We start from the raw sequence: 23,278 nt of genomic DNA, 5'->3' as shown, positions 1-23,278 counted from the left end.
AGAATCACGCCACTCTCGAGAAATCGATTCTTTAGAATCACGCCACTCATGAGGACCAATCAAAGCTAGACATAAAACCAAGGAGTATCACATTCCTAGCTCCGTCATGTAATGCAACACCGATCGCCAGCAGTGGATGCCTTTCATCAAAGCCGACGCATCCCCAAATATCGATCCAGGCACGTACGCCACCGACACGAAGATGCAGCCGAGGAAAGCAACGCCCGAAGCCAGAGTCGGGAGTTCCAAGAGAAGGGCTCATGGAAACTAGCCAGCAGCAGAGAGATCAGTTCCGTTTGAGACAAGCAGACCGAAAGTCAAGTCGGGGAATTCATTTAAATCTTGTGACATAAAGATATTTAAGTTTGTAAAATAAAAGTATTTTTTTTAAAACTTAAAATCGAGTTGCGGATATTAAACTGGCGCAGTCGGTAGGATTTCGTTTAAAATTAACACCTATATTTCGGTAATGGTCAGCTTGTGTAATTTATAATTACTGTGATCACGTAATCCCGGAATTGTTAATAAAATTGTGAAATCCGCCAAAGAACCTATGTGCTGCAAGCACATACGATTTGCAAAACTAATTTAAGTGAACTGAAGTAAGCGGAGATAGTGAATCACCAAGGACAGTGAAACACTTAATACAAAATCAAAAAAAAAACTTACAAGTGAACCAAAATAAAGTTAAAAACTACAACAAAACAAAACCCAATCAACACCAACAACATGGCGTTACCACCACTATCATTGAGCGAAATCCACTTGAACCAGGCACTGCTGTCGATCCGACAAATACCTGCCTATGACGGTTCATCTGGACAGCTAAGCTCATTTATCAAACGAATCGAATATGTATGCGGATTATATCCAACTGAAGATCTTCGCCAACAAAGGATCCTATTTGGAGCGACCGAGATCCAACTGTCAGGAGAGGCACAACGCATATCGCAAATGACACAACCCAACACGTGGCTCGAACTGAAGACGGCGCTGATCAACGAGTTCAAAAATCACACACCATATGAAGAACTCTTACGACAACTATACACCACCAGATTCAACGGCAGTCTTCGTAAGTTTATAGAAGAATTAGAGATAAAAGCATTATTAATAAACAATAAGCTAAACTTAGAAAACATACCAGAAAATAATGTCATTTATAAAAACGCTTTGAACAACACAATTAAAGATGTCATTACTCGAAAACTTCCTGACAGAATGTTCATGACCTTAGCAAGAAAAGATATTACCACATTGTCTAATCTTAAGAAGGCAGCACAAGAAGAAGGATTGTACGAATCTAGTACAACAGATGCAGGTACAAATAAAGATCAATCGAAATCGTCTCAATCAAATCGAAAGAATGTTGGAAACTATTATCCAAATTATAATACTACTAACTATCACAATCAAACTCAGAGTTCATCTGGAACAGGTCAGACGAATCGAACAAATCAAAATCAAAATTCCCAAAATCCTGGATTATACAATGAGTTCAAAAATTCCTTGAATCAAGGTAGGGCTCAGAATCCATTCAATCAGCAAATATTTCAAAACCAAGCTAGTGGGAGTGGACCCAACCAACCTACTAAAAGAGGGAGGGAGAGCCAGAGTGGCCAAACGAAGATGGACGTAAATTTTCATCAAGCCGCCTCGGAAGAAACCGAGGAGGACCCTATATAAACATTACCATTAATAAAAGAATATTAAGGTGTATCGCTGACTCGGGATCATCGATCAACATCATGAAAGAAAATTACACAGATTCCGAGATAAAAGACGATAACCTTACGGTCCATACCATCAATGGACCTGTCCGTTTAACTAAGAGTATAATGAGGAATGCGAACAAAACATGTCCGTCCGAACAAAAGTTCTACATACATAACTTTTCCGAAAATTATGATATTTTATTAGGAAGAGAATACTTGATGGCAAGTAAAGCCGTCATCGATTACAGAAATGACACTGTAACACTAGGAGCTAGGTCGTACCCAATCATTCAGAGTGGAGAAGCTATTGAAGCCGGCGAGACCGCACAGAAGTGCACTGATCCCTCTACAAAAGAAGAGAAGATCGCACCTAAGTGCCTTGACCCATCTCCAGAGGGAGATCAATACTTCGCTTCCGCTCTAGACAGTGAATTAAGGGAATGTAATCAATTAAGATTGGAACACTTAAACGACGAAGAGAGGGAAGAGTTAAAGAAGGTCTTATATGAGTTTAAGGATGTGCAGTACAGAGAAGGTGACAATTTGACTTTCACAAGTACAATCAAGCACGAGATCAAAACTCAACATGAAGACCCGGTCTACAGACGACCATACAAATATGCCCAGATACATGATCAGGAGGTAAACCAGCAAATCAAAGATATGATCAGGCAGGGAATAATTCGAAAGTCGAATTCTCCTTACTGCTCGCCCATATCTATGATTCCGAAGAAGATAGATGCTTCAGGAAAGCAAAAATATCGAATGGTAGTAGACTATAGAAGTCTAAATGAAATAACAGTTAAGGACAAATTCCCAACTCCAAGAATGGATGAAATCCTAGACAAACTAGGTAAATGTCAGTATTTTACGACAATCGATTTAGCAAAAGGTTTCCATCAAATACCCATGGAACCTAGCTCAATCCCCAAAACTGCGTTCTCCACTAAGCATGGACATTACGAGTTCACTCGTATGCCCTTTGGGCTAACCACTGCCCCAGCTACCTTCCAAAGATGTATGAACAATCTGCTAGAAGAGTTAATCTTCAAAGATTGCTTTGTATACTTAGATGACATCATTATATTTTCCACTTCATTGGAAGAACACTTGTTGTCACTAAGGAGAGTATTTGGAAAGTTGAGAGACGCCAACTTGAAGCTACAAATGGATAAATGTGAATTCATGAAAAAGGAAACTGAATTCCTAGGTCATGTAGTCACTACTGAAGGAATAGTACCAAATCCAGGCAAAATCTCTGCCATTGTCAAATTTCCAATACCAGAAACGACTAAACAAATAAAGTCATTCTTAGGTCTGTGCGGGTTCTACAGGAAATTCATTCCTAATTTTGCAAACATAGCAAAACCCATGACACTCAAACTAAAGAAAGGAGCTGTCATAGACCCCAAGGAAGAAAAGTACGTCGAGGCATTTGAGAGACTAAAAGTACTCATCACCTCAGACCCTATCCTTGCGTTCCCAGACTTTGACAAAATGTTCACGGTAACAACCGACGCTAGTAACATAGCATTGGGAGCGGTTTTGTCACAAGAACACAAACCGATCTGCTACGCTAGCAGAACCCTAAATGAACATGAAATAAACTATTCAGCCATCGAAAAGGAATTATTAGCGATCGTATGGGCAACCAAGTATTTCCGTTCATACCTGTTCGGTAGAACATTCGAGATACAAAGCGATCATAAACCCTTGATTTGGTTGAACAACCTCAAGGAGCCAAATATGAAATTACAAAGGTGGAAAATAAAACTGAATGAGTTTGATTTTAAAATGAAATATCTACCAGGCAAAGAAAATCATGTAGCTGATGCCTTATCAAGGGTAAGGATTAATGAAAATCTCCTGGGAGAAGCTTCCAATAGCGTTGGTGCAACTGTACATAGCGCACAGGAAGACAATCTAAATCACATTGCTATCACGGAAAGACCAATTAACTATTACAATCGGCAAATTGAGCTAATAAAAGGCAATGAAGATAAGGTAGAAACAATTCGTTATTTTCACAAGCTAATCATCAAGATCACGTATAAGGAAATGACTAACACCTTAGCGAAGGATATAATAAAGGAATATCTATGCACCAAAAAGAGCGCATTATATTTCCATAACGAAACAGATTTTCCTCCATTCCAAAAAGCCTATTTAGAAATCATTAATTCTAACAATATAACCAAAGCTATTAAATCAAGCACGAAACTCCTAGATATTCAGAATTACGCTGAATTTAAAGAAACCATATTAAAGAATCATAAAGGCTTACTCCATCCAGGGATAGAGAAAACCGTCAATTGGTTTAGGGGAAAATACTATTACCCGGATTATCAAAAACTAATCCAAAACATCATAAACGAATGTCCTACTTGTAATATTGCCAAAACAGAGCATAGAAATACGAAGTTGGCATTCGAAACTACACCGGAAATACTGAACATCAGAGAGAAATACGTCATGGATTTCTATATGGTTGGTAACCAACAGTTCCTATCATGTATTGACGTATACTCGAAGTTTGCAACTCTTGTAGAAGTAAAAAGTCGTGACTGGTTAGAAGCAAAAAGAGCCATCATGAAAGTTTTTAACGAGATGGGCAAACCAATTGAAATCAAAGCCGATAAAGATTCAGCTTTTATGTGCACAGCATTGCAAGCATGGCTGAATGCGGAAAACGTCAAAATAGAGATCACTTCCAGCAAAAATGGAATATCTGACGTAGAAAGATTTCATAAAACAGTAAATGAAAAATTAAGAATAATATCTAGCGAGGATAACACAGAAGATAGATTCACGAAGTTTGAATTAATTCTTTATACTTATAATCATAAAACCAAACATAATACCACAAATAGGACACCAGCTGATATATTCATTTATGCAGGCTCACCTGATTATGACACACAACTAAATAAAGTGAATAAAATCACTCAATTAAATAAAAACCGCATAGAGTATGAAGTAGATACCCGCTATAAACTATCACCTCTAGTTAAGTCTAAGGTAACAAATCCTTTCAAAAGGACGGGTGAAATTAGACAGGTAGACGAAAAACATTATGAAGAAAAGAATAGGGGTAGGAAAATAACTCATTATAAATCAAAATTCAAGAAAAAGAAGAAATCTAATAGAAGCAAATATAATAATTCCAGAGAAACCGAGGAAGTTAATGGAATCAGCAAATAGAAATTTTGATATTCAATCTACAACATTTCACAGAATATATCGAAGATATAGAACTAGGTATGCAATTAACTAGGCTCGGTATATTTAATCCAAAATTATTAAAACAAGACTACCTGGAACAAATAAATTCTGAGAAAATACTAAATATAAAAACCTCCACATGGCTAAAATCCGATACCAACGAAATTCTAATAATTTCCAACATTCCCAAAGACATTACAAAAGTACCAATCTATAAAATCGTTCCGTATCCAGACGAATTAAATAACATGTTAACAGATATGACATACGACAAGTACTACATAAAAAATGAAGAAGTATTTGTTAAAGAAACTAGATTGAAAACCAATGACAATTGTATAAAAGGAATTTTAATGCAAACTCCCACTAAATGTCCATATTCCAAAACATTTCAAAACTTTCAAATAAACTTTATTGAACCCAATATACTAATCACGTGGAATCTTCCAAAAACAACGCTAAATCAGAATTGTGTAAACCAAGAAATCATAGCGGAAGGAAATACCATTATAAAAATCTACAACTGTTCAATCCAATTAAATGAATTTACAATATCAAACACAATGTTAGATTTTGCCCAGAATGTTTATGTCAACAACAACATAACTAAAATAAAACCACTGTCGTATGTCCAAACTAATGAAATAATTATGCAATACACCACATATAGTAACCTATTACAAATAAGTCTACTAATTTCATTTGTCATAATTATATTAGTACTACTAAGTTATGTAGCTGTTAAATTTAAGAAAACTTCTAAAAGACTCACGGTTAAATGTATAAACCCTATAATAGAAGCAGAAGAGGAACCAACCTCAGCCACCGCACTTGACACCCCGTCACTATACCCGAGGGTAATCGCCTAGGGACAGGCTAATAACAAACGTTGGGGGAGTGACATATCCATAATTCCCCACATCCCATACACATTATGTTTATGTACAATTCATCCACCCCATCCACACAAGTAACAGGACCCCACTCAAGAATCAATAACTGTTTCTTCCCATACTCCAAGCTAGGGCCCCCCATAATATAAACAATGGACCACATTGTTTCAGCAACATTAGAATCACGCCACTCTCGAGAAATCGATTCTTTAGAATCACGCCACTCATGAGGACCAATCAAAGCTAGACATAAAACCAAGGAGTATCACATTCCTAGCTCCGTCATGTAATGCAACACCGATCGCCAGCAGTGGATGCCTTTCATCAAAGCCGACGCATCCCCAAATATCGATCCAGGCACGTACGCCACCGACACGAAGATGCAGCCGAGGAAAGCAACGCCCGAAGCCAGAGTCGGGAGTTCCAAGAGAAGGGCTCATGGAAACTAGCCAGCAGCAGAGAGATCAGTTCCGTTTGAGACAAGCAGACCGAAAGTCAAGTCGGGGAATTCATTTAAATCTTGTGACATAAAGATATTTAAGTTTGTAAAATAAAAGTATTTTTTTTAAAACTTAAAATCGAGTTGCGGATATTAAACTATATATATATGTCACATTAACTAGCACATGGTCGATGGTTAATTAGCTTGAAAATAAATAAAGAATTATTATTTATCCTTACTAATTGTAAAAATTCAAATAAATACAAATTTTTTACCTGTTCCTTATTTTCAGCGTTCTTGCATGATACGTCGATGTCAATAGCACCGTAAGTTGAAAGAGGCACTTCTAACTGTGCTTGTTCCTTTCGACTGTCATTATTTTCTGAGCCCGATAGTGCCCAAAGTGGAATTTCGGTAAAGCTGGTAATTGTTAATGTAACACAAGCCACAAATATAAACGTTATAATTGAGAAAACAGCCTTGACATGTCCTCCCAATCGACGACCTGCATCAGTCACATAAGTATTAAATATTCTTCGCTTCAGTAATTAGCTTACCAATTTCTGTGTCATCCCAGTTAAGGCCTCCCATTGAATAGCCAAAAAATCCTCCCAGTCCTGCCATTATAGTGAAAGTAGAGAGACCCTTGGCATGATCTTCGGGAACACATACATCCAGAAGATACGCTCTTGAAGGACTTTGACAAGCATCTGCGTCAAAGTCAAGAAGAACAGTCCCCAAAACAGTAAAAAAAATTCCCCAAGGATGGGAATTCTTTGAAGAGCTATGCATATTGTGAGTGGTATTTTGCGTCATGTTGCTTACTGAAAATACATTAGGCGGGTACTGATGTTCGTCGCCAAACCAATAACCCAAACTTTCACCATTTGGTACCAAAAGAAGTCCTTTGAATAAAAAAAATGTTTATTAGATAAATTATAGGTAAACAAATTTTCTGATATGCATATATATAAATTTTATAACGAATGGGCAAATCCAGTAGGATAAGTATTGGGATATCATCCCGTATGGAATAGGAAAAGTAAGTCAGAGCTAAAACTCGAACTGAGCTTGGGTGTAGAGATATAAATATTATTTATTTTTTTATTGATGAAGCTATCAATCATCAAATTCCTTTCTTCTTCTCAAAATTAATATTACTGACTCAACTTTCCGTAATTAGTAAAAATATTTGTAAGTTGAATTCATGCTTATTAAGTTTAGTTCTAATTGTAGCTAACCCTGCAGACGTTGTTTTGCAATGCAACAAAAAATGCTCTTAATTAAATTTGGCTAGTGGAATAAAATATGCAGATTTTTTCATTGTATCATGTTCATTTTTGTATTTTAACTGTAACCTTAATAGTATTTTTTTTTACTTTTTCAGGCACCTGATACACAACATTTTTTTTATTATCATGCACAAAAACAAACAATGCACCGTGAACATGCGATATAGATATGTAAAAGACAGTAGTTAACACTATCCCACCTGGCATTAGATTCTGAGGTTGTGGTAGGTAATCGGTATGGAAGCCGAACCGGCTCCGAAAAGCAGAATTCGCTTTTAGACTTAGGTAATAAATAATTCAAAGAACATATACAAAATATTTCTAGGGAAAATTTTGGTGATATATTTTTGTAAAGTCCACACAAAGTTTAAAAACGGCCCAAAAGCTAGGTACTAATGAATCCATATGCTCAGGTACCCTCAATATTAGAATAATTTTAGGCATTTTTATTGGTAGGTGAATAGAATTTACATACGAATAGCAAGGTTCAGAAGGAACAATAAATAAAATAAATGCAAATAAAACTACACTATGCTACAACATTTTAGTGAATAGGCAGGTGAATTTTTTCAACGATTTGCAAAGGAGAAAAACTCGGCACCACACCAAGGTCGGCTCACGAAGAGTACTCCCGTCAAGCGTGGGACTTTTTTGGGTGCAGAACTTTGGAAGAAATGGGTGGGCTGCCGATCGTGGTTAGGGCACTATGGGCAAAACGGAAACCGAACCACGATGGCTAAGAAAAACGAAGTTTTCCCTACAGGCCACTTGAACATACCGTTTTTCTGATTTTTCCACGGAGACACGAGTGTTGTGATCTTCTGGCAGAGATGTGGGACGCACGGTTGGTGGCGAGGCGTGGCAGATATGCACATTAAGCCAGGGTAGTTGTCTCGCCAGTTTTCTTAATCACCTTTTTTTTTTTGGAATAGATCGGCGCCGATACAGAGGATAACCGTCGTTTCCGCCGTTAATTTTCGTGGATATCATTTAACACTTACTGTCGACCATGCAAGATGATTGCAGTTGATGGCGCCACACGGTCCATGAATCATATTTTTAACTACGACATCATGTAGGTCTGGATCGGCGTCGTGATCGGGAATTTCGGCAATTAGTTGGTCTGGTTGAATTCTTTCCACTAACCAAATAAGAATGTGTGCAGGCCTCGTTTTTTCCATACGATTGAATATGCATCCAGCATCGAAAATCTCCAAAGACGCGTTCTTTGTAGTTCATGTAGTTCATCAGGGACCTATTTTTATACACGATACTCAAAATGAGTATAAGGGTATATTTGATTTGTGGTGAAAGTGGATGCATGTAACGTCCAGAAGGAATCGTTTCTGACTCCATAAAGTATATATATTCATGAGCCCTGTCTGTCTGTCCGTCTGTCCGTGCCTATGACCGCCTAGTGCTCAGAGACTAAAAGAGCTAGAGCAACGACATTCTGTGATATGTCACTGTTACAAGTGTATTGTAACAAGTGTGAACCAAGAAAGCTTAAATTTGGAGCGTCTGCTCCGCAGTGTTACTTTATTCAGAATGAATCTTAGATGCTATCTATCTTATCTATGTCTTATATTTATGTGTAAGTATATTGGTATATACATATTTGTATGAATGTCCATGCAGAATGCATATACATTGGAATGCTCATTTGACCACTTGGAATATATTGCCGACACTGCAGTTCTCACGCTGCAGGCCAGTCGACATTAGAATATTCTATGTAATAAGCCTCAGATTAAAACTGAAAAGAGGATAGCGATCACTCTCAAATAAACCTCAAAGCTAACAAGACGTCTTCTTTTTAAAACATAATATAACATGGCGACCGTGACAAGTGTCACGAACATGTTAAATATAAATAGAACATGTAAATAAATACAGTTTGGAGTGAAAATAAAAAGATTCAAAGACAACAGCAGCAACAATAACGACAACGATAGCAGCAGCAGCAGCAAAGCGACAATATAGGCAGCAACGAAGCCGAAAGTTGGAAAGCGTGGAAATACGTACTGACGACACAGAAGAAACAAATAGTAACTAAACCGGAACCAAGATGCCCAGCGGACTGACCTGGACTGCAAGAAGACCAGCAACTGCGCCCCAACCGCTTGTTAGAAGACCTGTGAGAAGACCAGCACCGGCGCCCCAACCGCCTGTGAGCAAACCAATACCGGCGCCCCAACAGCCAACAGCCGTTGAACGTGCCAAGTTAGACCAACGGGATCTTCAGGGACCTTCAGGTGGCTATAGCTCTTATAGGTTCTGGGATCCTTGAACTCACTTTTTTCAATTGGCAAAACCGACCATGAAACCTGTGTGTTAGAGAGAGACAGAGCGAGAAAGAATTAAATTGTTTTCTTGATTCTGGCTATAATAATTATACGATCTGATTCAGATTTTACAGTCTAGAACATATAGTCATCTTCTACGATTCTGCGTTTTCAGTTTCAGTTGAAATTGTGGATGCCACAGATTTTCGCCCTTTGTGGTGGCGGAAGTGTTCGGCGCAAAGTTTTGAAATATTCTTGTAACAGTGACATATCACAGAAGTCTATAAAGTCTATAAAAAGTCGTTGCTCTAGCTCTTATAGTCCTTAAGCACTAGGCGTTGATAAGGACGGACAGACAGACAGGACTCAATCTATTCGGCTATTGATGCTGATTAAGATATATACACTTTATGGGGTCGGAAACGATTCCTTCTGGACGTTACACACATCCATTTTCACCACAAATCTAATATACCCCAATACTCATTTTGAGTATCGGCTATAAAAAAAGAACCAATGAAATGTAACAGAACCTTTTGTAATACTGAGCGATAATAGCGTTGCTCTTAATAGAGTATGGCCTGTGAAGCCATTGATCGAATAGGAATAAACTAATATAAAATGAAAAGAAAAAAATTGTAAGTAATTTTTTGTTTGTTTTTTAAATAAATACATTTAATACAATATATATATATTCTTAAAAGTTAAATTCGTTCAAATTCTATCCCAAAAGAGGATAATATATCAGAAGTCGGAAAGATGTTGGACCACGGGTCTAAAGTAGCAATGTCGAAACTGCCTCAGTCGACTTAAAAGTAATAACAGTTATGCTTATAATAATTGTTGTTCTGTTACTAGCAAATACACTAACTAAGCTATATAAGTTGCACAATAAGTGCATAAAGAAAAAAATAGCAGTTCATTTAGATATGGTTTAAAATGATAAGCAAAATAAATGAAATTTATAATAACATACCAAATTTTAGAGTAAACTTATTGCGAGTATTGCAAAAACATCGCGAATTCATCAAAATAGTTGAATTCGAGAATGAATATATAGAAACTTTCCAAAAAACTTTGTGGGGGCGGAAGTGGTCCTGGCAAAGTTTTGAAATATTCTTGTAGCAGTGACATATCACAGAAGTCTGGATCCAAAACATCGTTGCTCTAGCTCTTATAGTCTTTGAGCACTAGGCGCTGAAGGAGACGGACAGACGGACAGGCAGACATGGCTCAATCGACTCGGCTATTGATGCTGATCAAGAATATATATACTTTATGGGGCGGGATTCCTATCCCTCTAAATAGTTCAAGTTTTATCCATGCCCACATTATTGATTATGATGGTTTATTAAATAATTTAAAGTCGTGTACATTTAATTTTCTACTGGTCTTGATATGGTTTCCAGTGCCGTTCTTAAACTTTGTGCTGGTAAATTTCCCACCGTCTGGCAAGAATCTTACATAACTTCCATCCATAAAAAGGGGTCTAGGTCAGATGTTTCAAACTATTTCTGCCATTCCTCAACTCTTCGAAAAAATTATTTCATTCCCAACACTTTTGTAGTTCCCTGTTTTCGGAATCCCAGAACGGATCTGTAAAACTTCACTCCGTTTTGTCTAACCTTTACCTAGATTCCACCACAGTTTTCCAATATATCAAGATATTTGATGTGTATTATATGCTCATAAGAATAAACAATGTTACGGGGAGTCGCTTCAAGAGTTAGTGACAGACATAATGCGACATTTACGCTTGGCTTACAATGATGCTCCAACCGACTTTCTGGAGAGACGCAAAATCAATGGTTTTATAGACGGTATCAGAAAAAAGTCTGAGGAAGGGCCTATGAGACTTCACTATTGCTATGCCACTCCTCACCAAAAGTGCATTTTGTACAAGCTGAGGTGAATTATGGTAACCGACCGATTACAACCCAATTACAAGGAGTATTCAATGGACTGCTTCATTGGCAACTAAACGGTTCATATGGCGAGACAATGTCGCAGGAATTAGGGCAAATCAAAAAATTTGGGACCAGAGACCCCCGAGGCAGAATTCTCAAACTAGAACGACTTAGTACAGAGGGGCAAGGGCTGACTCATACTAGGAACTGTCTCATTTCCCAGCTGGAGCGAAACTCGAAAAACCTCACGGATGGAACCGAGCTGTTAATAACTTTGTTAGAGAGGTATAGTTATAGGAAATGTGGAGCTAAGAGGCTTTCAGAGCAGCTTAAATCCGAGCTGCTGGCAGAACGATCCTCGTCGAGCAACCTGGAGAACCTGCTGGAGGCCATACAGGCCATACAGGCCAATGTCACTATATCCGAAACTAATGCAGAGCAGTCCACGGTGCTGGAGGTGCTTAAGGCGGAAAAGAGCAAAACGAATCACTGTTTTGAGCTGTTATTATACTAGAAATATTTAGTCTTGGCTCGGGGTTTTTTGGAACAACACGTAAAATAACCAAGAAATAATGTCTATCTGTATAGTAAAAATACGATCGAATGGATTTTAACCTATAAATACTGCATGCACCATAAAATATGTACTTATTATTATTACCAAAAACTACTCCGATGGATAGCAGTAATATAAATGGCCGCCGTCGTCCCATATTTAACTTGCATCGGTCAGATAATGATCCCAATATTGGGCATAAAAAGAATCCGACTAGAGGAGATAATGCCCAAACCAATGTCATATGCTGATGCTCAACTCCGATTTTAAGTAGAGTCGGAGACACAAATGCTGTTTCTGCCGCGTACGAAAACTCAATGCCCATTACTGCAGCAGATACACGTATCAATTCAGAACGCGATTTACATCTGTAAAAAAAAGAATTCATGGTATATTAGTTGTAGTACATATACAAAGATACTCGTAACAAAAATCGGATTATAAAAATAATTTTGATCATATATAGGCCATTAGTTGGAAAGAGGATAAATTTGAAATGTGCTGCTTGAGAATAACATCGCAGGGGAGGGAGAGTGTACTCTCTTATATTACAGCTCAAAATCTTTTAAAGGTTTGTTATATACTACCAAAGCTTTGTAGAAAATGTTAAGAAAATTACAAAACACACTTAAATAATTAAATAAGTTTTAAAACATGGTGAGACTGATAAATTTCGAATAACATTTTTGCAATCGGCAGAAACAAAAATTATTTTTTCCCACTTTCAAATATGGAAAATGCTTAAAGGATTCCAGTTACGTCAGCATCAGAAAAGCGTTCACTTAGCAAACTAAAGTTAATTAAGAACCACTTAAATATACTCTTAACAGACTCAGTTTGTTGTCGAACGAGTACGAGAACATAATCGCTTAATATGGAAAAAATATATGATTTAATTTTCGTACCATTTAATCATTATAAATTATTCATTTTGAAATTGGATTTTTCATTTTTCTTTTGTTTTACGTTTGGGGACTTACACAAGGGTGTACAATTTTCTCGACTCGGCTCTGACTGTAGACTTCAGTTATTCACGCCAAAATGAAATTCATTTATAGATATATATGCTTTATTCTAATATACAGTGCCGCTGAACTGAATAGCTTAAACAATTCAACTATTCATTGTTAATATAGAAAGAAAGTTTGTGGTTTCCAGGATACGTTTTTCAAAAACATTACAAAAAATGCCTATTTATTCTAGCTCAACTGAATAGGTTCAGGAATTTAAAAATTCAAAAAGCACATCTTTGGATGTTTTTAACGTACAAAAATAGCCACGAAGTATAAGTTAGTATTTGGTAGTCCCACCTTGGTTTGATATTACTTCATATATTCGATCTGTTAAGGACTTATAAATCGGTAAGTTGGTTAGAAAGATAAAGCGTTTTGACTTTCGAAATTGTTAGACCTATTCAGTTGAGCGGCACTGTATATGTACAATTCTCTTGTCTCTGTGTTTGTGGTTCGTAATGTAATAATAATCATTTATACAAATGAAGAGTTAACACAAAAGGTATAATAGACATAAAAAACTTTAATTATGTACTTTAATTTAATTACCTGAATATGTGTGAGTAATCCTTATTAGCACTTGTGTTTCCTTTGAGCTGACCCAAAATAGTTTGTTTAGCCCTTTGTACTATATTAGTCGATTCTTCATCATCAAAGCCATGGTATAATTCTTTAATATTGTCCCTTAATTGATGAAAGCGTCCTGTGATGCCTTGATACTGGTGCAATTTTTCCATGTTGTTGAGAAGTTTATTTTACTACAATAATTTGACTTCTGGCCCACAATCTTTTATGGTTTCACAAATTTGTTAACAAAAATAATACACGCCAATGAAGCCAACACAGTTTCCAGCTCAACTGAAAGTGCACTTGGTTGCAAACAATTTAAAGGCACTGAGGCATTTTCGTATGCGAATATGACCTTTCCAACGCATTTTAGCGAGCATGCGTTAACGTTGTCAAATTTCTAGCTGTTCCAGTATACTTACTAACCGTATATACATAAAAAAGAATAATACATATACGTATATACAAACATATTTATATATGAGAAACAACTACAACAGAAACAACAGTTTTGGAAAAAAGCGTTCCAAACTTTTTGTACGCCTGTGTTTGTATCGTCAAAGAAAGCAGAAAAGAAAGGTTTGTTTAGAGGGTCGAAGCTTTAGATACCCTTCTTATGTTCACTCCCTTAGGTAAGGTATTACCATTTGACCAGAGGATTCAATCCTACATACGGAAAAATCTCGACTCCATAAACTACCATAAATATATATGTATGTACTCGTATGTATATATATGCTGTCGACATGGGTCTCTGCATGATGTAACAGATATTAGGCCGCAGGCAGACTGCATCCAAATTTGGAGCAGAAAACTTTTCTAAAAACTCAAAAATAACAAAACAAACCCCTCCACCGGTTCATTTTTGCGCTTTTCTAGTGAAGCTCAGCAACTTGTTTATCCACACGATTCCGACAAAGGGTTTGAAAATTCACAAAACAAAAATATAGGTATGGAAAATTTAGTTTGTTTATTTTAATATTCCTAGTGCTACAACATTGAAATTTATTATTAACTTATTATTACAAAATTGAGCACTTTTTATATCTTACTTTAAATATATTGGCTAGAAGTTGTTTGGAACAATACACAAATCATAAGAAAATAAAGTCTCTCTGTTAAAGTAGAAACTACTCTCTGTCTCAGTTCTCAATCCGGAGTAAGAATTGTAAAAACGTAACAATATATTAGAATTGTGCTTCAAAATGAAGTAGAGGTGTAGTGAAGTGACTCCCTTATTTTATAATCAAAATCTTTAAGTTTTCCCTAACATATTATCCTATTCTGAAGCCGACCAATGATGACCATGTGGGAGTTGCCTTTATAGGCTATTCACAATGACGACCATCCATCATCCATTTCGGGGAAGGCCCGTAAGGTTTTGCCGTTCCGAAAATTTCCCAGTTAGTCCACCATCCATTTTGGATGTTCCTAAACCACACGTTTCTATGCGATAGTTACCCGATGGTTTTCAAAAACTCTGAATAATTTTCATTCACAACGAAAAAATGGTATTCACTGCGAAAACGTAAACAATGATTGTGACAAAATTAACAAAAAACAACAACAATCATGCCCAATGGCTCGGATGCATTCAAGGCTGTCGATGAGATTGAATGCGGCATAGCCGAGTCTGCCAGGCTGAAGTTGCAAGTGTGTGGCGAATAAATGGCAGATGACTGACAACATAGCACAAATATTTCTATGCTCTTTAAATGCTTTATGTTATGCATAATTTATACTTTAATAATGAGTTTTTTCGGACATTATCGAGTTGGATCTGGACTGATCATCTCGGAGATGTCCACGCTATGTCCCAAAAATATCGCAAACTTTATAAGAGCATCTGGATGGATGTCAACTGTTGACATGAAATCTCACTGCAGGGAGGGAATGATCCCAAGCGCGGTATCACAACAGGCCGAAACCAGCCTAAGTGTGCCGGGCTCCGAGCGAGACTGGCAGCCGCCTCTACCTAACCTAACCTAACCTACACTATAAAATCCTTAACAATTGACGTCTTTTTATATCCGATAGGCAAATGAGTATAGGGGTATATTAGATTTGTGGAGAAAGTGGATGTGTGTTACGTCCAGAAGGAACCGTGTCCGACTCCATAAATTATACATATTCTTGACGAGCATAAATAGCCGAGTCGTTTGAGCCCTGTCTGTCTCTCCGTCCCTATGAGCGCCTACTGCTCAGAGACTATAAGAGCTAGAGCAACGAAACTTTGTATCCAGACTTCTTTGATATGTCACTGTTACAAGTATATTTCAAAATCGACTAAATCGATTCGGCTATTGATGCTGATCAACAATATATATACTTTATAGGGTCGGAAACGATTCCTTCTGGACGATAGACATCCAATGTTTGTTACTATAAAAAATAATTAATAATTAAAAAATAAAATAATAATACCAAAAATAAGAGTAATACGAATACAATACACAACGGAAATTTGGAGAAAACTTCCGTTTGGCTACTGTACTTGCTGTGACATAATAATTAATTAATAATAATAATAATTATAATGATAACATTTGATGACACTTAAGGAGATAGACATAGGGAGGAAATGGCATTCAGCTTTTAGCAATCAGATCAGCCGACAATGATTCTGCTTGAAAAAGGCTCTCAGATCAGCTCAACTTTCAGCTCTGCTTCCAGCTACGGTGTGCGCGAGCCCTTAAGCTTGAGAGTGCGGAAGAAAGTTATTTTAAAGTAATATCTGATTCTATTTTCTGAGCAGATTGAATATTTGTTGTTAGTGAACATAAATTGCCCATACCAAAGCGACAGACTCCAATTTGGGGCTCGCTCTCAGCCGAACAAATCCCCCACCATAAATAAATAATATTTACACCATAAAAGAATTTATTAAGCAAGCTAAACTGTATAAATATCAACAAAATTTAGTACCCATAGACAAAATCAAATAAATAAACATCGTTCGAGTCGAAGGCCAAAGCAAGCAGTGCCCGGTAAAATAGATATTAGGATTAACATTGAATGTTAAGAATAATCTGTTCAAATACAACATAAAATAAATATAACTAAAAACAAAAAAATTTTTAATTAATTGGAGGACATGGTAGTGTATTCAAAAGCCTTTAATTCTTTGATGAACTGAACTAGAGACTGGGAGTGCACTCCACATTCAAGAAGGCTCACACATTGGGTCATAGTGTCTGGACATATCCCAACATTTAACAATGTAGACAATCCATCAACAATTGTACGTATTCTATTTGACTTAACCGTTTCTAAATTTTTAACTGTAATATTATTTGATAAATCAGTAAATGGTAAGACAGACATCCTTTAAGCCGTGATTTTTTCTGACAATTAAAATTCCATCTGAATTTTCCAGAAATATTGTAAGGTACTCCAAGCTGCGTCTAAATATCTAAATATTCCATTGTCTCATTACATTATTCAGCACAAAATATACTTACTACAATATACTTACTTAAAATTGTTTTTTGATCGCTGCGAACTTTGCGTGTCTAAATCCGTTTGGAATTTTAATTGTATTTAATTTTTGTGTTTGTAGGGAAAAAATCAAAATACAAAACGATAGGAGTGGTAACCATCGATTGTTTCGGTTTACCATTGATAGTATCGAGTGGGAAAATTTATTGTGACCTTGACACTGGGCACTGGGCCGGTAAGTACCCACCCGAAAACACAGATGTTGGTCAGTGAGCAGCTTAACAGAATGGACGGAAGGATATCCGCTCCAATCAGGACATCTATTTGTGAACTCTCATAGAAGGTCGGATCCGCCCATGCGAGATTCGACAGGTCTCGCAACGAATTTTGCGGATTCGGCTAGGATGGAAGGTTACCCGCCAGTTCAGGCAGAACGTAAGCCGTGGCGTTTACGTGCAAGTCCGGAATCGTCGGGGAATGGATGACAAAATGATTCGTGGATTGAGCGGATACTGTCTGATTGAGGCCCGAGACTTGTGCCTGTATAAGTCGGAACGGCAACTTGATTATATTGAAGAGACGTTTCGTAATAAACGTTGCCTCGGAACCCGGGTCGATTAGAGCGCGGGCGCGGAAGTTTGTCCCCAAGTGGCAAATATTGATAATGGCTGTGCCCAGGAGTACAGCCCTCTTGCCGGAGGCGAAATAGTTCTGAACACAAGGCTGAACTTCGGTAGGTGTCGAAAGTGGTACGGAAATGGATACGGATTGGCTGGAAACTGGAGTGCAACGGTGCAGCAGCGTATGATGCCGGTCTCTCCCTGAGTCCGAAATCGTTATTTGCCTGACGCAGACTGATTCAGTTATTGGAACGTTAGCAAAAAATATTTTTTTGCTTATAACAGCACATAACGGAACAGATAAACAGCAAAGACAGCTGTTTCCCGCCACAATTCAATGCAACAAATTAATTTTTTCACCAATTGCAATTTAATTTTCAAGACTTTCAGCTCGTTAAATACACAGGTGTTTTGCTTTAAAACAAGAACTTAAAAAAAATTAAGTCATTTTCATCACGTTGTATTATTACGAATCAACCATGTCGGCTGGTTTTGTTTGTCATCATCGATGAGAAAATAAAAAATGTCTTAACAACATTATTTTTTAAACTGGAGCACCTTAAAACAATAACGAATCGTTTTGGCTGAAAACGTAAAACGCAAAAGTGAGTGAAAACGTAGCGTGACTGATTAATATATGTGATAGCCGCCTTCAATTAGTTCGAAGAATACCACTAATGCAACGAATTTATTGTATCTCAAAACTGTTCCAAATCCGACGTTAACCTATCGACTCGAACTTTTCAGCGATGCCTTAACAAAGGAATATATTTACATATCCAGCTGAGTTATTTCTTTTTTAAGTATAAATATTATCAATGGCAGACGATTTGCAAAACTATAAATTGCAGCTGCAGCAGGTATACTATTTTGTAATATATGTACACGTTTCAGTATTAAAATATGCACTTCATCTCTTGGGTTCTTAGTTCAGCAAAAACAAACCTCAATACACATGCATGTACATATTTATGTACTATGTATATACATCTGTCACCTAAATAGCAACCCAGAATGCCAAACACTCGTCAATGATATCGCACACGAGTGAAAAACGAGGCAGCCCGCCAAAGCTTTAGCGATCGGATTCATACATGTAAATACATACATATATATGGATGTGGTTTAGTTTGGGCCAGTGAAAGTTTCGTTTACGATAGTTGAACGAAGTTGTTCTAGAGAACCTTTGTCGAGACACTCTCACTTGCGAAGGGCTCGTGCGTGGCTTTGCTGGGAAACATCATTTCAATTTTCTTTTTCCGTGATAACATCGGCAATTTGCATCCGTCCAACCAAGTTACATGCATATGTATGTATGTACATATTTACGTATGTAAGTATGTACGGTGGATAATATTAAAAAACCCAGGGGGAAAAAGGCGGACTCTGAAATTAATGTAGTTGTGCCTTCTCTAGTTTCGCAAATTTTATTATATTCGTATAATTTTTTTTTTTTTTGGTTGTCAGTAAATTAAACGATGGACTTGCAAAATTTTTTTTGTTTTCTATCATAATCAAATGTATGTACATACATATATGCAATTAGAAAAAATTATTTTTAAAATCAGAAATCTTGACCAAAAAATCTTACAACAAAAACCAATTAAATTCAGAATATTTTTTCCTAAATTTCGTAATTTGTTTAAGGACGAGCCTAAGGATTGGTTTAAAAATACTGTTGAGATACCATCTAAAGTGCATCAACTTTTTACCATTGATATATTGGCTAAAAGTGTCAGTGCTGCATGTTGGGGGGTTCCAGATACCAGTTTTGCGCAGGAACCCAATTCATTCGCACGATTGTGTTCGCACCACAATCATTGACCGTAGTTTTATCCTCGTAGTCTAAAACTGGACAGGGTGAACTTTAATCTTCTTACTTAATCTTTGTCACTTCCTTGCTATCTATGTAATTTAATATAGTTGGGCTGATGAGATTCATTTTGCAGCTCTGCAATTATTATTCTGTTTTCGGCTAGTATTGTCTCATATAAGTGTTCGGTTTCTCTTTCGTCTATCTTGCGGATTGTGTTTAGCGCGTAAGTAATTTCGATGAGTCTTTCTTGCATCTTCGTATTAATTTTAATCTGTCTGTTTTCTGTCTCTTTTAATTATCCCGAGGTCTGCTACTATTATTTCTTCGGAGCATAGAGGTGTGAGCTTATTCCAAACTCTTTCGCCAACCTGATAGCTCTCGTGTTTTTTGTTTTTGCTGGCCCGTTAGGAGTAGAGTGTATTATCTCAATAGAGTTTTTATTCGTTACTGAGCATATTGTCTTATTATACTGTGTTGTCGCCATTAGTATAAGGTCTAAAGTGTATATGAATTGTTTGTCTATCTTTAGACATTTGCATTTACGATACAGATGTCGAAGTTGTTTATTAGTATGGACTTAATTGTTTCGGAATTCAACGATTTCTCGTTATCACAACAGATTGTTTTTATCTCAAGGAAAAAGTTAGCCAACTATCTATTTTTTAGCTCGGTAAGTGGCCCTATCTAGGTTTCCTATATAGTACCTTTTTTGGAAAGTGCATCGTCAATTTCTGTGACCTCTTCCTAGGCAACCATATTTTGCGTATTTTGAGAGCTACCGCTGAATTTATTCGACCTGTAATTTTGTTGATATTTGGTCGGTTGTCTAAAGCGGGAGGAAGAGCTAATCTCCATGGGCTCGAGCGTGGAGATAGCTTGAGTGTTAGACGCCTGAATGTGCAAAATCTGTTTATTACTAAACGATCTTGAGGCAAATGCCTTATGGCTGCCACCCTGAGTTTTAGAATAATGGTCCTTATGGTTTTTCTGTGATCACCTTGATTATCATTTTCGTTGTAGTGGTTCTGCTTGGCACTACCGCTCCAATTCTGACCTCTATCGGTAGCAGGCTTTTGGGAATTTTTCTCAACTTGTCTGGTAAAACTGGACGCGAACAGACCGCGTTCATTACTAGATTCTGCCTCTTGAGCTAAGGCTAGAGCCGATGGCAAATTGTGATGTTTTTCCGCGAAACCCGCTGTTTTTAAGGACTTTTTAAGTCCAGAGAAATATGTATGTAGGGCATCTTGCCCATACTTTTTGTTCAAAACGCAGCTGCGGCTATGTCTAGCATCCGCCGAACCCTTCATCTTGATTCGATTAATTCCCACAGCTAAGGAATGCCTGCTGCTCCCTTGATATGGTTCAAACACTGCGTAAACAAAATGAGCGGTATGGAGCCATTGACTACCATTGAATGCGCGGATGTATTTAACCGCTCTTGATGTCCGTATTAATGGAAGCTGGTTGGTACTCTTTAACACTTGGTCAATTAATTATTCACTTCAAAGCAGATTTAGCCTTTCGTCGAATTTTAATTTCTGTTGTGTTAGGGCCGCTTCTATTGAAGCGTCGTTCCTAAGGGCGTTTAGTTGACCCTCGAATTCTCGATTTAACTAGCGCTGCAACAGCTGCCTCCATGCTCTGGATCTGATTCCTATTTTCTCAGGCTAGGGATTGCGCAACTGCAAGTATCAATTGTTTTAGTATAACATACATATGTCTCTAAGCACCAACACTTTATCCTTTTAGTTTTTAATTAACATCTCACTTACATATTTTTTCTCCGTATCACATAGGTGATACGGTCGCTGTCGGGGATTTCCTGCTTCCACCGCTGTTGTCTCCGCTGTTTTTTTTTTTTTTTTTTTTTTTTGCTTTCAGCTACAATTTTTTGTGGCAGTTTAACATAAATTAAATTTTATGTAAGTTTATACTGATAATTAAAATATTTATTTTATTTTTGCTTGGGTTTCGTAGGTAGAAGCGGCGCTGCAAACAGATCCGAATAATGAAGAACTTTTGAAACTGAAAAGCGATCTAGAGGAGGTCATTACATTAACACGTGATTTGATCAAAACACATTTAGAAGAGCAGCAAAAGTCCTCCTATGTAGAGCCTTCATCATCTAAAACAGCGACCTCAAACTATTTCGATGAAATTGAAGCTGCTCTTTTGGAGGCTGAAAAATTAGTCTCCGCTGCTAAAGTATGGAAGATTGGTGACAAATGCCAAGCTAAATGGAAGGAAGATCGACAATACTACGATGCAACTATAGAAGGTATAACTAAAGAAGGCGAAGCAAGTGTGATATTTGATGCCTATCAGAATCGTTGCACAACTACTGTGAACGAATTGCGTGAACGTACTACCCGTAACGAAGTATTCCCATCAAACAAGTATGAAAGGCGGTTATTATAATTACAATTATTATTTAATAAGAATTTATTTTTCAGACGTCACAGGCCAAATCAAAAAGAATATTTAAAAAAACGAAAACAAAAGAAACAACAGCGCTTTAAAGACTTGGAAGAAGAGCGTGAGTCTGATAAAAATAAATGGATTCACTTTACCACTAAAAATCAAAAAAAGCCAGGAATGAAAGTTAAGAGCATATTTGCATCACCTGATAATGTAAGTGGTAGAGTTGGAATAGGTACATGTGGAACGGCAGGAAAAGGAATGACTGATTTTACTGTTGGAGAAAAATACCGTAAGGGTCTTTGAGTAGTACAAAATTTGAGATAAATTAGAGTAAATACCGTATATTGATTATAATACATTTTCATTTCGGTGTCATACGAAACTACTCAATATATGTTTTAAGACCATCTTTCTTGCGTTTATAATTTGACAAATATTGTTTTGCTTTCCAATATTATTAGTATAAGCTGTTTATATTAAAATTAAATTAAGTTATAAATTTAAACCATAGTAGCACATGCAAGCGAAATCATTTTAAATTAAAATTGGATGCATTTTATTCATGAATTTAATTTTAAATAAAAAGATTACAACTTTAACACCCGGCGACAAAAAAGCCGGCATTTTTAGGAAATAGCACATATAATAATTTCGGCCGAACTATCACTATCGCTCTCTTTCTCTTCTTCTTCATCTTCCTTCTGTTATACATAGATCGCTTCGTTATTCTTATTTTGGTTTTTCTTTTTAATTTTTTCTATATAATCACAATGTGATCAAAAAGTTCGGCTGAGCTAAGCGCAACAAATAAAAAACAATCTTTAGACAAAAGCTAGACGACAATGAAAAAGGTCTTAAAATTGTATTATAATACATACATACATATTTGGACGTTGATATGCAATGACGGTACCATCAATTGACCCATGCGACACCAGTAGTAGACTAATCCCAGGCAGAAACGAAGCCCTCCTCGCGCTTAAACGACCGAATGGCGATACCGCACGTCGCGCGACTCGTTAACCGAGCCGATCGTGAACATGCAGGAAACAGAGAGGTTAGACTAATATTCGAGGATAATTATAACT

General features: G+C 37.0%; 2 protein-coding genes and 1 long non-coding RNA gene across 4 annotated transcripts; 1 reads left to right on the top strand and 2 right to left on the bottom strand.

Moving 5' to 3' along the window:
• Window positions 1–6,415: 6,415 nt before the first annotated feature.
• Window positions 6,416–14,111, bottom strand: LOC113564888 (proton-associated sugar transporter A-like). The gene is made up of 5 exons (XM_026984127.1): window positions 13,875–14,111; window positions 12,418–12,680; window positions 6,830–7,177; window positions 6,548–6,777; window positions 6,416–6,475 (listed from the first exon to the last, which is right to left on the bottom strand). Exons 1-5 carry the CDS (start codon window positions 14,060–14,062, stop codon window positions 6,446–6,448), a joined length of 1,059 nt encoding a protein of 352 aa, XP_026839928.1. The 5' UTR covers window positions 14,063–14,111; the 3' UTR covers window positions 6,416–6,445.
• A 2,643-nt stretch (window positions 14,112–16,754) lies between these two features.
• On the bottom strand, window positions 16,755–17,493 carry LOC113567327. Its single transcript, XR_003409408.1, has 2 exons — window positions 17,368–17,493; window positions 16,755–17,304 (listed from the first exon to the last, which is right to left on the bottom strand). It is a non-coding gene; the product is annotated as an uncharacterized LOC113567327 (long non-coding RNA).
• Window positions 17,494–18,760: 1,267 nt separating this feature from the next.
• LOC6592134 (survival of motor neuron-related-splicing factor 30) lies at window positions 18,761–22,716 on the top strand. Of its 2 annotated transcripts, none has more exons than XM_026988814.1 (3): window positions 18,761–18,810; window positions 21,747–22,165; window positions 22,223–22,716. In XM_026988814.1, exons 1-3 carry the CDS (start codon window positions 18,769–18,771, stop codon window positions 22,491–22,493), a joined length of 732 nt encoding a protein of 243 aa, XP_026844615.1. In that variant the 5' UTR covers window positions 18,761–18,768; the 3' UTR covers window positions 22,494–22,716. The 2 variants fall into 2 exon arrangements, with proteins under 2 accessions (XP_026844615.1, XP_026844618.1); XM_026988817.1 differs by lacking the exon at window positions 18,761–18,810 and adding an exon at window positions 19,228–19,283.
• The last annotated feature ends 562 nt before the right edge of the window (window positions 22,717–23,278 follow it).

The sequence above is a fragment of the Drosophila persimilis genome, unplaced genomic scaffold (genome assembly GCF_003286085.1).
Source record: "Drosophila persimilis strain 14011-0111.01,24,50 unplaced genomic scaffold, DperRS2 tig00000000-arrow-pilon, whole genome shotgun sequence".
Classification (NCBI taxonomy): Eukaryota; Metazoa; Arthropoda; class Insecta; order Diptera; family Drosophilidae; genus Drosophila; species Drosophila persimilis.
Note: the sequence above shows the minus strand (reverse complement) of the source record. Positions and strands in the feature narration are given on the sequence as shown.

Coding starts and splice junctions, on each gene's coding strand:
- LOC113564888 (XM_026984127.1), bottom strand. CDS start 14,062: ATGGAAAAATTGCACCAGTATCAAGGCATCACAGGACGCTTTCATCAA. Junction 6,778..6,829: donor CTGGGATGACACAGAAATTG/GTAAGCTAATTA, acceptor TGACTGATGCAG/GTCGTCGATTGGGAGGACAT. Junction 6,476..6,547: donor ACGCTGAAAATAAGGAACAG/GTAAAAAATTTG, acceptor TTTATTTTCAAG/CTAATTAACCATCGACCATG.
- LOC6592134 (XM_026988814.1), top strand. CDS start 18,769: ATGGCAGACGATTTGCAAAACTATAAATTGCAGCTGCAGCAG. Junction 18,811..21,746: donor ATAAATTGCAGCTGCAGCAG/GTATACTATTTT, acceptor TGGGTTTCGTAG/GTAGAAGCGGCGCTGCAAAC. Junction 22,166..22,222: donor GAAGTATTCCCATCAAACAA/GTATGAAAGGCG, acceptor TTTATTTTTCAG/ACGTCACAGGCCAAATCAAA.